Genomic DNA, 14,374 nt, shown 5'->3' with positions numbered 1-14,374 from the left:
AGCAGATAACAATAAGGCAGAACTACATCCTGAATGGTAGGATCAATTCTGAGTGTGGTAGGAGGCCACAAACCAAGCACAAAATCCAAATGTGGGGATTCACAGCAGGATTCCTGGACTGAGACCCTGTAGGGAGCTGGAGCAAGCAGGGACAGAGGGCCAGGGCAGAATGGGGAACCAGAGGAATTGACCCATTAGCTGGACAGGTTGGCCTGATGGACAGTGATGAGTCACTGAAGGGTTTGCTGCAGGAGACACTGTGACACATTCTGGGCTTTGGAGAGGCACCTGTGCATGTGTACTATGAGCCATCTATGTCCAGGAAGTGCTGTTTCATATAGTATCCGGGGTTGGAGGAGATGGGATTTTCCATTCCATGCAAATATCTTAAGATTTTTATATAGACTTTCAAGTTTGTCAGTGGTCACTTGGGGACAGAGTCTGAGAGACAGAGCTCCAGTGTTTGTGGGTGCAAACTCTTAGGGTGTGGTGGAAATGAACGTGCCAGCATCTTACCAGAAGACCCATGAACTGCTAGTTCTCAGAATTTATTTTTACTTGGGAAGCAACATGTTTTATGGAATGACTTCAAAATACAGAAATCTCTGGTGGGACAGGTAATTTGGTCAGATGATTTAAAAATATTTTTACACCAGTGTAAGAAGCTTTTTAAGTGTGCTTTGTGTTGTTCAGTTCAGGTGGTGAAATTAGAATACACTGATTTCCGTGTCTTTCAAATATTAGATCCATGTAGTATTTCAATGAAATCTCTATTTTGGGATGTTTATTTGATCTTATTTTTTGGTAGATGAGGCAAATGGTAAAAAGCCAGTCAGTCAATTTTTTAGCGTTCTTTGGGACACATGGACAGACATAACTACTCAAATTTGCTGTTACAGAATTAGAGTTTGAAAGCAGACTATAATACAAATGGGCATGGCTGTATTTCATTACTATCTATGGACAAAGGAATTTGAATTACATATGATTTCTATACATCAAAAAGATATTGTTCGGGCCTCCCCGGTGGCGCAGCGGTTGAGCACTGGGTTGCGAAGCTGCCCGCGGCCTCTGCGGCGCCGTTTTGATCCCCGGCTGCTCCCCGGCCACGGGAGGAGGGTCCCACGTGGCGTGCAGACCTCTCCTGCCGCCCGCTGCTCCCCTCAGCAGTGTACTTCGGTCCTTCTGCCTGCTCTGCTCCCCGCTCTGGCTCTGGTGAATTCTCTCACCCTCCCACGCTTCTGACTGTACCCAATGCATGTATAAACAAAACAAACAAACCAGCAAACAAATAAATAAAGCATGCCTCTATAAAAAAAAAAAAAAAAAAAAAAGATATTGTTCTAATTCTTAACCTGTGGACCCTAACAAAACAGATAGCAGCAAAAATTTGGATCTAGAACATTCATTCTTGCTCCACAGGATATAGCCATCCCTGCTTAAAAACTTCTCTGCAGCAAAAAATTTTATCCACATTGCATTAGATTTTGGTAGCTATTATCTCTATGCAATAGATATTACCAAACATGTTCAGTGAGAGGCAGGTGGGATAAAGAAGTCTCTGTCCTTAAATCTCATGAATTGTTAACATTACTTGGAAGTTGGCATACAGGGAAAGAGCTGCAGGTGGTGGGCATGAGACGAACCCCCCAGGTCAGAGGGGTTGAGGGAGACTGTGCCCTCCCTCATCTAGACCCCTAGCTCTGATTCATGCTGCCTGTACCTCTCAGACTGTCTTCACATGACTTTCCAATTACTTTCACTCTCATGTGACAGATCACACACCTTTTACTCTCTGGCCGGGGTGTGGTAGATTCTTGATATAGGACTGTTCAGAAAATTATCAGATGAGAGCTTGCCCTAGCCACTTTATTACTCAGTGCAGCTCTGTGCTCCGTCCAGGCACAGAGAAAGTGGAGTGCTCTGCTGGTGCATCACTGGTATCCGAAGAGTGTTCATTGGATTCAGGCTTTAAGAGTTCTGGCTCTTATGTTTCCTCATGTGTAAACAAGAGGATATTTAGCTAGTGTCAAGCTTCCAACCTCATGCGAAGACCTTGGTGGGTCTGCACTTGTCCATCTCCTTCCTGGGTTTTCTAGATGCCCACACCAAACCCACTATACCTCCTAAAGCTAGAGAAGATAGTGTTCTCCCAAGGAGAAGTGGGATAGGGGCAAGGACACGCGGTGTATTTTGTGAGTAATTAGAGTTTTTGCTGAGTGAAGAGGTCTCCCGTCTGAAGCAGCCGACCTGAGTCTGACTCCTGATCCCATGTGTCCTCACTGGTGACTTGGCACGTGTCCTGTACCTGTGCTTTAGTTCTCTCCTTGGTGAAACGCGGACAGTGAAGCAGCTGCCCCATAATGACACAATGATAAAATATGTGAATATATGTGGTGCTTAGACCCACACGCAGTTCCCTAGGCACTCAGAACTCTCTGCAGTGTCGCTGCCCACACCCAGCTGGGAGGCTGCAGGTTCAAGGCAGGCAGTGCTTGTTGATGGTCCTTGCTCCAGTCACCTGCGATGTATTGCCCAGTGTTCTCAGTCTTGGCCCCAGGCTAACAAGTGTGTGCTTGCTGTTCTCAGGACTGTGCTGACGCTGCCTCCCCAACTTTGTCCCTGGCTGAAATGAGGACAACATGCAACGACAGTGAGCTGGCTGCAGAGTTTGCTAATGCCATCCGTCGGTAAGCACCCTTCCTTCCACTCACGAGCATTTATTCTAGGAATGATGGCTTCATTCTGTGCTTTTGGCTGCTCATGTTCACTCTTCGTGGATCATTCCAGCCCTACCTGGGCAGAAGGAAGGGCTGACATTTGCTTCTTTTGCCTGGGCCTTGGGGCATAGACTGGAGAAGTTTGTTGGTGCCCAGGCTTCAAGGGGAATGGCAGGGGGTACAGAAGCAGTCATCTCTCCTGCAAATAGAAGTAGCTTTCCTTTTTTTTTTTTTTTATGATTTATTTATTTATTTATACAAGCACTGGGTACAGTCAGAAGCACGGAGGGTGAGAGAATTCACCAGAGCCAGAGCGGGGAGCAGAGCAGGCAGAAGGACCGAGGTACACTACTGAGGGGAGCAGCGGGCGGCAGGAGAGGTCTGCGTGCCATGTGGGACCCTCCTCCGGTGGCCGGAGAGCAGCCGGGGATTGAACCGGCACTGTAGCAGCTTCGCAACCCAGCGCTCAACCACTGCGCCACAGGAAGGTCCGAAGTAGCTTTCCTTTTTCGTTGTGGTATTGTGTTGCCAAGAACCTTCGGGACAGTGATCAATGGTAGTAATCAAAACTGGCATCTTTCCCTTGTTTCCAGCATCGGCGGGGTGCTTTCCCATTCAGAACACCTGTGTTCAGTTCTCCATGTTTCCTGTCAGTTCAGTGTTTCTTCACCTCCTTTCTTTCTCTCTTGCAAGGACACCAAGATGTGACTCATCCAGATGTGTCCCATAACTTCACTTTTCATATTTTACCATTCTTATGCACTCCATTCTGTCCCATAGAAAGGTAATGCAAATTACACATAATTTTAGACTTTCTATTAGCCAAATTAAAAAAGTAAAAAGAAAGTTAAATCCTCATCAATTATTTATCTGACTTATTTTACTTAATTCAGTGTATCCAAAATATCATTTAGCTTATAATCAACATTTTTAAAAGATATATTAATGAGATAGTTTATCTTCTTATACTACATTTTCAAGATCTGACATATATTTCTCATTTAAAGCACATTTCAAATCCAAACCAACAAAATTGTGCTCAAGAACCATAGATGGCTGGACTGCCTACTGGACAATTCTAGAGAGACTCTTTAGCTCACTAGTTTGTTCTTTAGCTATAGACAAACACTGTGGTGTTTGTCTTACATGTTGAGTTTATTTTGGTGATGAAATCTAGCATCTCTTTTTAATGATATGATATGATATCTTCTTACATCTCTCTGAGAATATTTACTATGTGTCTTCTAAAGTTTTATTTTCTCAGCTGTATTAACTGTTTCCTCACATAAAAAATCTTTTTAGAACTCCATGGTTCTTTCTTGGTTTTGGCTCACAAACTCACCTTCTAGGCTTCCTCCTGGCTGAACACAGTTGTCTGAGTTGCGAGTCTGTCCTGAGCATCTGGCTCCTGTTCTGATGTCCAGCACCTCTGGTTGGGCCATCTCTGAAGACCCTTTTTCTTTTCTTTTTTTTAATTTTTTTTTTAAAACATAAGAGTTTCTCTTTGTTTTTGTATTTGTTTTTTTTTTTTTTTAAGATTTATTTATTTATTTATACAAGAACCGGGGTACAGTCCAGATGCGCAGGAGGGTGAGAGGATTCACCAGAGACAGAGCGGGGAACAGAACAGGCAGACTGACGAATTACACTGCTGAGGAGAGCAGCAGGCGAGACAGGAGAGGTCTGCCGCACCATGTGGGACCCTCGCTGGCCAGCTGGGATCGAACCCATGCTGCAAAGGCTGTGGACAGCTTCACAGCACTGCCGTCAACCTGCTGTGCCACCAGGGGAGGCCGGCCTGTTTCTTTTTGTAGCAGCTCTCTGAGTATTTTGAACTGTGGTTTCCTTTTTCAGGAAGGATAAAAATCTGCCCCTTTACTTTGTATCTTTTTGCTAATGGTGTCTGGTATGCCAAGAGTTCTCCATGCTTGCTAACGTGTGGGGATTTTTAAAAATTACATATCCTGTCTTTTCTGGATATTTAGGGTAGAGTGAAAGGTTACATATACTCCCAGTCAGCTGTCTCCATCCAGTGGGGTTGCTTATATTATGTGGCCTCCAAGCTGAAGGCAGATTGCCTGTGGGGAGCTTTCCCACCCTCCTGACTCACTCACCCTCACTTTTATCTTTCCTTTCTTCTGTTTTTACACTGCCAGTGCCTATGGTTAAATTGGTGCATGTGGTTAAATTGTAATTGCTTTGCTTGCAGTGGGGAAAGAATGGCAACTAGGTAAGTACACTGAACAGACCTGAACCATGTGACTGTGCCTTCACCTCCAGTTGCAAACTCACTCCCTGCTTCTAATTTGGATATTGTATCTGTAAGCTAAGCCCATCCATTTTTGAAATTTCCCAAACCTCATAGTCCTTCTCAGGCAAAAATAGGATGCAGGTTCTGCTGACTAAACATAAAGAGATATTATTTGTTATTTTGGTCACAACAGATTTTTAATAACCAATCTTAAACTGGTTAGCATGGACTTCTAATCAAGACCTAGATATAAGGAGATAAGGAAGCTCCCACAAGACTACAGGAAAAAGAAAAATAATGGAATTATGCTGTAAATGCAGCTTAGAAACTAGAATAATCATTTCATAAGGGTATATAATACAGACACCTGAGGGCTGAGGTTTGGAGATCTCTTTATTTTAAAACATCAAATGGAGGGCCTCCCCCAATGTGCAGCGGGTTAAGAGCAGCGCTGTGAAGCTGTCCGCAGCCTCTGCAGCATGGGTTCGATTTCTGGCTGGCCAGGGAACAGCCTACATGGTGCAGCAGACCTCTCCTGTTGTGCCCATTGCTCTGCTCAGCAGTGTATTTTGGTCCATCTACCTGTTCTGTTCCCCGCTCTGTCTCTGATGAATCCTCTCACCCTCCCGCACCTCTGGTTTGTACTCCAGTGCTTGTATAAATAAATAAATCTTTCAAAAAAAAAAAACATCAAATGGAAACCAACAACTTCTTTGACAGTATTAAATCATTGCTGTGTTAATGGGTCAAGGCATTTGAGGGAATTTTACCAGCATTTTCTGAAATACTCCCCCCTTGAAAATGGAAAAATACTTTGCATACAACAAAGTCATGGGCCTGGGTATCCGGACTGAAAAGAGCAGGTATAGACATGGAACAGGGAGCAAGCAAGAGAGGAAAATCCGCTGCCTCCCGGAGGAGCTTGCTGGCACACATTTCACCTGCTGGCTCTAGATCAGGATGCCCCAGCCTCACCCCAACCCAACCTAGTGTCAGCCTCAGAGAACTCAGGCCTCCAAACTCACAGTGTGCCTTCCCTACCTTTGGCTGTTTAGAACAAAACCGGGACTCTATGCAGTTACACACTTATGATAGAACCCCATCTGGTCTGAATCCATTCCCATGAAAATGTATTGCAGTTAGTTGGCTCTGGTTTTGCCATAAACCCCATGTGCATGACCAGGTTTTCAGTCTTGCACAGGATGAGCATTTTTGTCAGGGCACCTTGTTTTTATAGATGCCTACACAGCCGGTGTGCTGCAAAACTCCCACCTCAGATGTCTTTCTTGCTCTTGGACCAGGTAAAATTTAAATGTGTAACTTTTCCACCAAAGACATAAACTATAAAAGTGCACTTAAGGAAGAGGATTTGCAGAAGTGATTCTTCTTTGTACTTAGATAGGGTTGTGTAGCCAACCCTCCCAAGCAGAAATTGGTTCTTCCTGCCTTTTGAAATTTGCCTCTTCAGAATGTCTATATATATAAAAAATATTCTTCTAATGGCCTAGGGTTACAACTTCGAAGTTTCTCCTACTTCTTATCAGCAGCTTATGTTGTTTTTTACCTCTTAAAGTCCCACCCATCCCTTTCCATCTGAAGTAGCTTCTCTGAGTTCTTCTCATTCCTCCGAACTCTTGGAGTAGCACCTTCTAGATCATTCTGCTGTCAATCTCACCTCATGTTCCACCACCAGAATCACTTAAAACACACTTCTGACTAGATTCTCTGCAGAAATATCTTCCATGGCTTGGCATTCAAGATTATATGTAGGTCTTTAAATCCTTAGCCCCTCCCTACTAAACTGTTTCCTCTATATACAATCTATATTCCAGACATTCTGAACAATTCCTCTTTCTGAGCATGCCCTCCACTTTATCCCCTTCTCTCTCAACCTGTGGCCATCCTGCTCCAGTAGACCACTCACCTTCTAAGTCACCTCAACTATGTACCTTCCTGCTCTCCTCAGAGTTCCCAGTGCCACTGACCACTCATTCCCTTCAGTGACCTGAAGACCACTTGTTGTTAGGAGTGCCTTTTAACAGTCCACAGCCAGCCTTCTCGGAGCTCAAATTCAGGCTGGGGCTCCAAAACTATCTGCCCAGCTCCAGAAGTATTCCAACTTATAGAAAACATCTGGCTAGAAGGGGAAGAAAGATACCACCAGCTGACCCAGATTTTAGCAATTATGGATTAATACTGCTATTGAGCCCTACAACTAGAATGAAGAAGGAACTGGGTAGAGTCCTTTCATATTTGGAGCCTCCACTGAGCAAACAAGCAGCAGAATATTCACTATTTTATTAGTAGGACCATTATTTTAAAAGGCACTTTTCATTAAACTTGTTGATCTTTGTATTTGATTGACTTGTCATAGCAATTAAGCAATGGAAGATGTGTTTAGAATTCCATAGATGCACATGGATCTGATGAGCATAATGGAGTACCAAGTATGCCTCTGAGTACACTGTCACATAAATAAGTTGCTAAACTCCAAGACCAGTACCTAGAAGCTCACAGGTAAAGACTGACTCTCATCCAAGGGGTTGGCAGGCACTGCTTGGGTAACTAGATTACTTTGGCGTTCCACTGTTTCCTTCATGTTACAAAAGCTCAAAGTGAAAGCTTTACCTGGAGCTCATGCAGACAAGTAAGGAGTGCCCCAGTGCAGGCAGAGGCAGGTCTGCCTGGGAACACTGAACGTGACTATTCTTGGCTAGAAACATGTTTTGGAAAGTCTGGACCAAAAAGATTGTACCATCCTGTTGCTGCTGAAAAATACAGCCTCAATCAAACCTAATATCTGGAGGACATCCTTATCTGGGGATACCTCACCCTTAGTCCCACAGCCTGTCTGTTCAGCAGAGACAGCTCACTTGTCTATCCTGTTGGGGCCCCAGCACACACCTGCTGGGTGGCAGATGCCTGGGTGAGTCCACTCTCAGGCATGTTGCTAGACTGTTCTAAGTGCAGGTGGAAGGCACTGAAGGGCAGTGATGTGATCTGATTTGTCATATTAAAAAATGACTGCTCTGTGAAAACCAGATTAGAGAGTGCAGAGTGAAGCAGAGAACCTAGTAGGAGACTCAGGTTGTCCAGGTAAGACATGATGGCCACACAGACCGTGTGTTGGCTGAAAGGGAAAGATGAGATTTGGTGAATCGGTTTGTGTTGAATGACTGTGGAAGACTAGGGACAGGGACCAGGTAAGAATAGCTGAAGGAAGCCATCAGCTGACAGGGCTGGAGAAAGGTTTGGGGAGGTCATATCCAAAGTCCTGCTTTGAACATGTTCAACTGAAGATGCCTGTTAAGTTCATAGTCAAATAGACAATTCCAGGATCTGAGGGAAGACCTGGAGGTAAAGATTTGGAAGTTTTTAACATGTAAGTCATCTTTAGGAAAATAAATGGGAAGAAAGACTCAATTTAGAAAGTGTAGGCTATAAAATGTATTCATATCCCACATTCTAAATAACTCCTAGTCCTTAGGGGAGTGTTATATCAATAATGAAGTCAGAGGAATGGATCATGAAATGGATGAAATCCAGGCACTCAGGAGTGAAGAGCTGTGCCCACAGGCAAGGTAAGGACAGAGGGACCTTTGGATGTGGCCATGCTGAGGTCATTAGTCTCAGTGAGCAGTTTCAGAGAGTACGGCTGGGGTTAAAAAATAAAGTGAAAAGTGAGGCCAAGAACCACATGTGCAGACAATACTCTCAAAGACAAATTCTGTAGGATGAGCAATCACTAAGGAATCCTAGCCCGTGACTATAACGTGGCAACTCCCTGCAGAGGAGTCTGATTGCAGCTCCTCTAGAAAGTTTCCTGACTGCAGAGTCAGTCACCACCTCATCAAAACTAGCTCTTAACCTGTGGACTCTCCCCTCCACCACCCAGCTCCTCATTTGGATTTTGTGATGACAGTGCTTCCCCTAATTGAGAACCTTCCTTCCAGACCGCTGGCAAGCTGACCGCATCACACAGAGAGCCTCGCCACATATCTGCAGCCTACCCTGCTTGCTGGCAGCCACCCTGGTTTTACCATCACTGACTGGCATACTCCTGCCATGAGACAATCTCTTAAATTCCCTGTGTAGATGCAACTGCTTAAAATAGTTTCAAAGAAAAAAAAAAAAAACACTCCCTATGTGATTCGAGTAAGATTCATAGGACATTTTTGTGGCCAGGAACAACCTTCATGTTTGGAGGAGTGAGAAGACCTGAAACAGACATCCTTGTATGTGCTGGTGACCTGGGTTTTCCTTGTAATGGTATAACCCAGCATGGCCTTGTTTTCACTTGATAAGTAGGCAAGTGTTTTGAGTGCCCATACAGCTCGGTGTAAGAAAGGGAGTATGTGGTTCTGGGTATTCCAGAAAAGAATATCAGCATTTCAAAATGCTTATTAGTAAGCAGGCAAATGGAATGTATGTTAATTTTTACTTTCTCATCTATGTGAGCCTTAGAAAGTGCTCATTTAGCCTTATCTGAACAAACCATACACATTCTTCCTTAACTGAAGCCCAAATTTTAATTAGAAACTAGAAGGAACAGAACATGACAGTGTAGGTTCCAAAGTAACATAGTGTAACCCCAGCATGCACAGGAAAGGTTCATTATCAACTCAAGCAGATGGATGAAGAGAGTCCCAGAGCACTCAGTAGATCTGTCAAGCTTTGATGCTCACTCAGGGAACCAGGTACACAGACACATCAGGCAGGGAGGCTGGCAAGCAAGAAGGCAGGCAAAGGCCAAGCAGAGGGGCTGGCTCCCAGCCCCCTTGAATCTTTACCATCTTTCTTTGGCATTCTCGTGTGATCTTGCTTCTGCTATAGTCACACTGCTCATCCTCCTGCTCCTGCTGCCACTGCTTTTATCCCCACCTCTAGGCTCAGGTGCATGCTCCCACATTAACATGACAAGCTCGCAGGTGATAGCCTGTAAGGGCAGGAATGGACACTGCAGGTTTTCTGATCCCATGCAGACCTAGTGAAGCAGGAGTCAGAGTCCTTAGTGGCTTTTTGCAGGTCTTTTTATTGGGATTTACCCGGTACACAGCAGGCAGGGGTGCTGGGGGGCCGGGAGGCTGGCAGGCCTCCCAGCCCCCAGCAAGTCTTCACTCCACTCTCCGGTGTTCTCTCTGCTCTTTCTTGGCTTCTCTTTGGCTTCTACTGGCATCCCCGTGACGCCGTCCATCTACCTATGCCCACACCCTACTCCAGGTGCCCGCCATCAGGCATGCATTCAGGACTGCCAGGATCCATCATCTATCCTGATGGCGGGAGGGCAGAAAAGCCTGACATTTTTCCTTACCCTACATAGCCACAGAGGCTAGTGGCATAAAAAGCCTGATTCATTTACCTTACACATGAATTAGTGGACTTAAGTTCCAAATCTTTTTCAAAATCCTTTGAGGTTCTGAGGAAGGCTGAAGACTTCAGGAAAATATGCCTTGGCCAGCAATTGTGCATGTAAATTCAAGACCACGGAAGTTAGCTACAGATGAAGAACACTCGGGTGAAGAACACTTTCATTTTATTGGCGCTTCCCAAATTTGCCTGATAAAAATCACTTGGTTCTCAATCCCAACCCTAAATCCAAACCTGAATCAAAATCCAAGGAAAACACATGGTACTATTACTCTAAACATGTGCCATCTGCACATAACACAAGAGAAACAAATACAAGCCATGTGTAATTTTCTAGCAGTCACATCGAATATTATTAAACACAGGCAAAATTAACTTTAGCCCCAAATATCCAAATTATAACATGAAAATGTAAAAAAAAAAAAAAAGTCACTGATTCTTACATTCTCTTTTCCATATTGTCTTCAAATTCATGTCTACTTTACAATGAACCAGTGTAGGGGGATCAGTTCCAGGCTGGGCAGATTCACTGTTGATTTGGCAAATGAAAGGAGTCTTGGAGCCTTATGCAAATCTTACAGGCCTTTAATGCTGCAGCAGGGGACCTGGTACACGAAGGTCAGACCAGCAGGCAGGGAGGCAGGCAGCAACAGAATCTCCCAGCCTCCCAGTCCCACCTTCCTGCACACAATCTCCACTCTGGCTTCTCACTCACTTCTCAGCCCAGGTATCCATATTTAAAATATGTGCACACACCCCATGCTCTCTGGCTTCTGGGCCCCAGTACTCAATCACAGGTGCCCAGTGCTCTTGTTCCCAAGTGTCTTTTGCAAAAACATGTTATCCCTTGTGGAGGTTGGGGATGAGGGGGCAAAAAAAGAGCCTGATTTAACCCATTTCCTTACAATAAGCCACATTTCACATGCAAAATGGCTAAGGATGGCCAGAGGCTGCCACCTTGGCAAGCCTAGAGTTGTTACTTCACAGTATTTAGTGTTTGTGTCAATCCAGGTGAGCAACAGACCTGCTTGGCTTTGTCCTGTGTGACATTTGCTGCAGGCATCTGCCTCACTCAAAAACAGGTAAAGTAACCCACGTTTTAGGTTTGAGGTTTGGCCTTATCTCTATAGTAATAGCCTAGTTTTATTGTGCAGTGTGTACAACAGTTCCATCCCACCTGCTTTCCTGAGACTCAGCTCCCAGATGTGGCTCCCCCCAAGTCCCAATTGCAGTTAGAAGTCTGTGAGAGCCTCTCCTGACTCCTGGGTTGTCCAGATATTTCCCTCTGGTTTCCCAGGGCCTGGGTGCTGGAGTGGGAAGCCCTTTCTTTTGAACTGGTCAGGGAGTTCTATATGCTTCTGCCAGTGGGCTGGTTGGGTTGCTGATGTAATTGGGAGGAATGATATTGCTTTTTATGTTGTTGTGAAGAGTTCATTGTGACCTTTTAAATTCTCTTCAACCTTTCTTCTCTTTGCACTATTAATCAGTTTTACAACAAAAGATAAAAGAATCCAAACAAAAAACCCTTCCCTGTTCTTTTTTGGCAGAGGGAAGAAAAAAAATCTTTCCTGCTCTTCTGATTTCCCCTCAGCTGACAAGTCTGCCTAGAAGGCTCAGGGTGGGAAGGGAACCACCTCCCAAAGACACCTAAACAACTTTCCGCCTCTACCCTTAATGTTAAGAAGCAGGTCTGGATTTTTGTGTTGTAATTCCTGTATTTATTAATCAATTTGGAAAGCCTGACTTGCATTTACAGTAACTAAGGGCAAGCATGTGAAAGATATGTGAAATATAAGTCAGGAAGGGGGCATCTGAAAATCCTCCCACACCTGTCCTACTGGAAGAACAGCTTAGGCTCCATCTCAAATACTTTACAAAAAAGTATACAAACATTTCAAGCAATACAAAAGTAACATGGAAAAATGAAAGCCTTCCATCATCCCTCTTCTGTAAGTTAATCTTTGAGTTTGGTGTTTAGCTTTCTCCTGTTGTTAGATTCGATCAGCTGAATACATTTAGATTTGTGGTTATTCTTGCAAAAATGACATTCGTAGAACTCATCCTTTCCACTTGACAAAGACCTCTAAAATGAGAACAATTCCACTCCTTCCACCACTACCCACCTTGTTTGTGTTTCTCTACAAGGTGGGATACTGCTGATTTTAACAAGTAGGGACTAGTCCAAGGAAGGCCACCAAAACCAGAAGTTTCTCTTCTAGACTCCTCAGGTGGTTTAGGAGATGCCTAAGATACTTGGAAGAAGCCGTTCAGGGTTTTGTGGTCAGACTCCACTCTTTACTGAGCATCTGATATGCCCACTACATAAAGGAATTTCTAGATTGATTCAGGCCAGAAACAGCTTCCTGGCTTGTGCCATATACTGGTCTCTGAAGTACCCTCATCATTACAGGAAGCAGGCTCAAACAGGCCTGTAAGATGCAGTGGTGTGGTGGTGTCTAGCAGTGCAAGTAGTCTCATGTCTACCTATTTCCTTTTCCTTGCCTTTTGACTTGGTAAGTTAAATCTCCCTCCCCTCTGCTACCACTTCTAATGCAACAGTCACTGCCACTATCGTCAAGTTGTTCATGGCATCTTTGTCTCTCCTTGATATAGTGAGAAGAAGTTGAAGATCAAAGTTCAAGAATTGGTCAGTGCCTTGGAAAGACTCACCAAGAGCAGTGAAATTCGACATCAGCAGTCAGCAGAGTTTGTTAATGACCTAAAGCGAGCCAACAGGTACAATCTCCATTTGAGGGTGGTACTTGTACTCATACACCAGTAAGGATGTTTTCATGTTTCCTGGGAACCAACTCTATAGAGTCCTCAACTGCCCCCTTTAGGGCCTGGTCATTCCTAGGACATGATTTCCAGATTGATCAACAGACACTTAAATACTTAGTGGGGAGGATGAGTTCTTCGGCCCAGAAATGCAGCATGCCATGTTACTTTCAATACTTTATATAGCGATGGTTCTGAGAAGTCATAATACAAACAGAATGAGTGTTTAAGCCAATGTTTTCCTAACAAAATTGGCCAGAGCACCTTTCACTTGAACATTTAATATCCAATGGAACGAACACCTTAGGAAGCACTATTTTAAAAGAACAGTCTCAAACTTTTCAGATTCAGGACCCCTTTACACTCAACAAAAATTGAAGACTTTATTATACTAAAACACAGACACATCTTTTTAGCTTTTATTTGTTTACAAAATAAATTTACTACATGTAATACAAATGACATTTTTATTAAAAATAACTTCTAAAAATAAAGAGTGGCACTGTTTATACAATTCTATAAATCATATCTGATTTAATAGACGGCTAGATTTTCACATCTGCTTCTACAGGCATATATTGTTTTGAAATATAGTTGTAAAACCCAGCTTCACAGATCAGTAGTTACAAGAAAAAGGATGACTTTAGGTTCTTACTCAAGAGTCTGAGTGACCTGTTTTTAGTGGTGCTCTCTGGATCTGGTTACCCAGAAGATAGGACAGGATGCTAAGATGAATCTTCATTCTCATTTTCCTCTATTCCAAAAAGCAACCTGGTGGCTGCCTATGAGAAAGCCAAGAAGAAGCATCAAAACAAATTGAAGAAGTTGGAGTCTCAGATGATGGCCATGGTGGAGAGACATGAAACCCAAGTGAGGATGCTCAAGCAAAGAATAGCTCTGCTGGAGGAGGAGAACTCAAGGCCACACACCAATGAGACTTCACTTTAACTGGCACTGGCACCAAAGTTCTGCCCATGGACACTAATCTACAACAGGTCACCAGGGAGAGGGTCGAGGGATAGAGGACCTGTGGGGAGATTAAGGAGGGAAGTTAGTGGTAGGTCAGCCCTGAGACAACAGAGTGCCATGACTCAAGCCCAGGGGCAAGTGGTCCTGGCGATGCTGCGTTGACTGCAGGTAGAGCTCCTGCTACAGAGCTGTGGCCGCTGCGCACCATGTTCAGCAGACCCTGCTTCTGCTTCCAGCTCTGGCTTTGTGCCTTTCCCTCCTTTTCTGTTTGGAGGTGGTACTTCAGTGG

The 14,374-nt window shown here is 44.2% G+C and overlaps 1 protein-coding gene across 1 annotated transcript in view; it reads left to right on the top strand.

Annotated features, from left to right (window-relative positions):
- The window catches only part of MCC (MCC regulator of WNT signaling pathway), a gene marked incomplete at both ends in the record, with an annotated part of 304,107 nt that extends 290,043 nt beyond the window's left edge, over positions 1–14,064 (top strand). The window contains 3 exons of the mRNA XM_084233100.1: positions 2,590–2,690; positions 12,952–13,074; positions 13,884–14,064. Of these exons, the coding sequence (XP_084089226.1) occupies positions 2,590–2,690; positions 12,952–13,074; positions 13,884–14,064 (405 nt within the window). The remainder of the gene's footprint in view (positions 1–2,589; positions 2,691–12,951; positions 13,075–13,883) is intronic.
- Positions 14,065–14,374: the final 310 nt, after the last annotated feature.

This window comes from Talpa europaea (assembly GCF_964194135.1).
Source record: "Talpa europaea genome assembly, chromosome: 5".
Classification (NCBI taxonomy): domain Eukaryota; kingdom Metazoa; phylum Chordata; class Mammalia; order Eulipotyphla; family Talpidae; genus Talpa; species Talpa europaea.
Note: the sequence above shows the minus strand (reverse complement) of the source record. Positions and strands in the feature narration are given on the sequence as shown.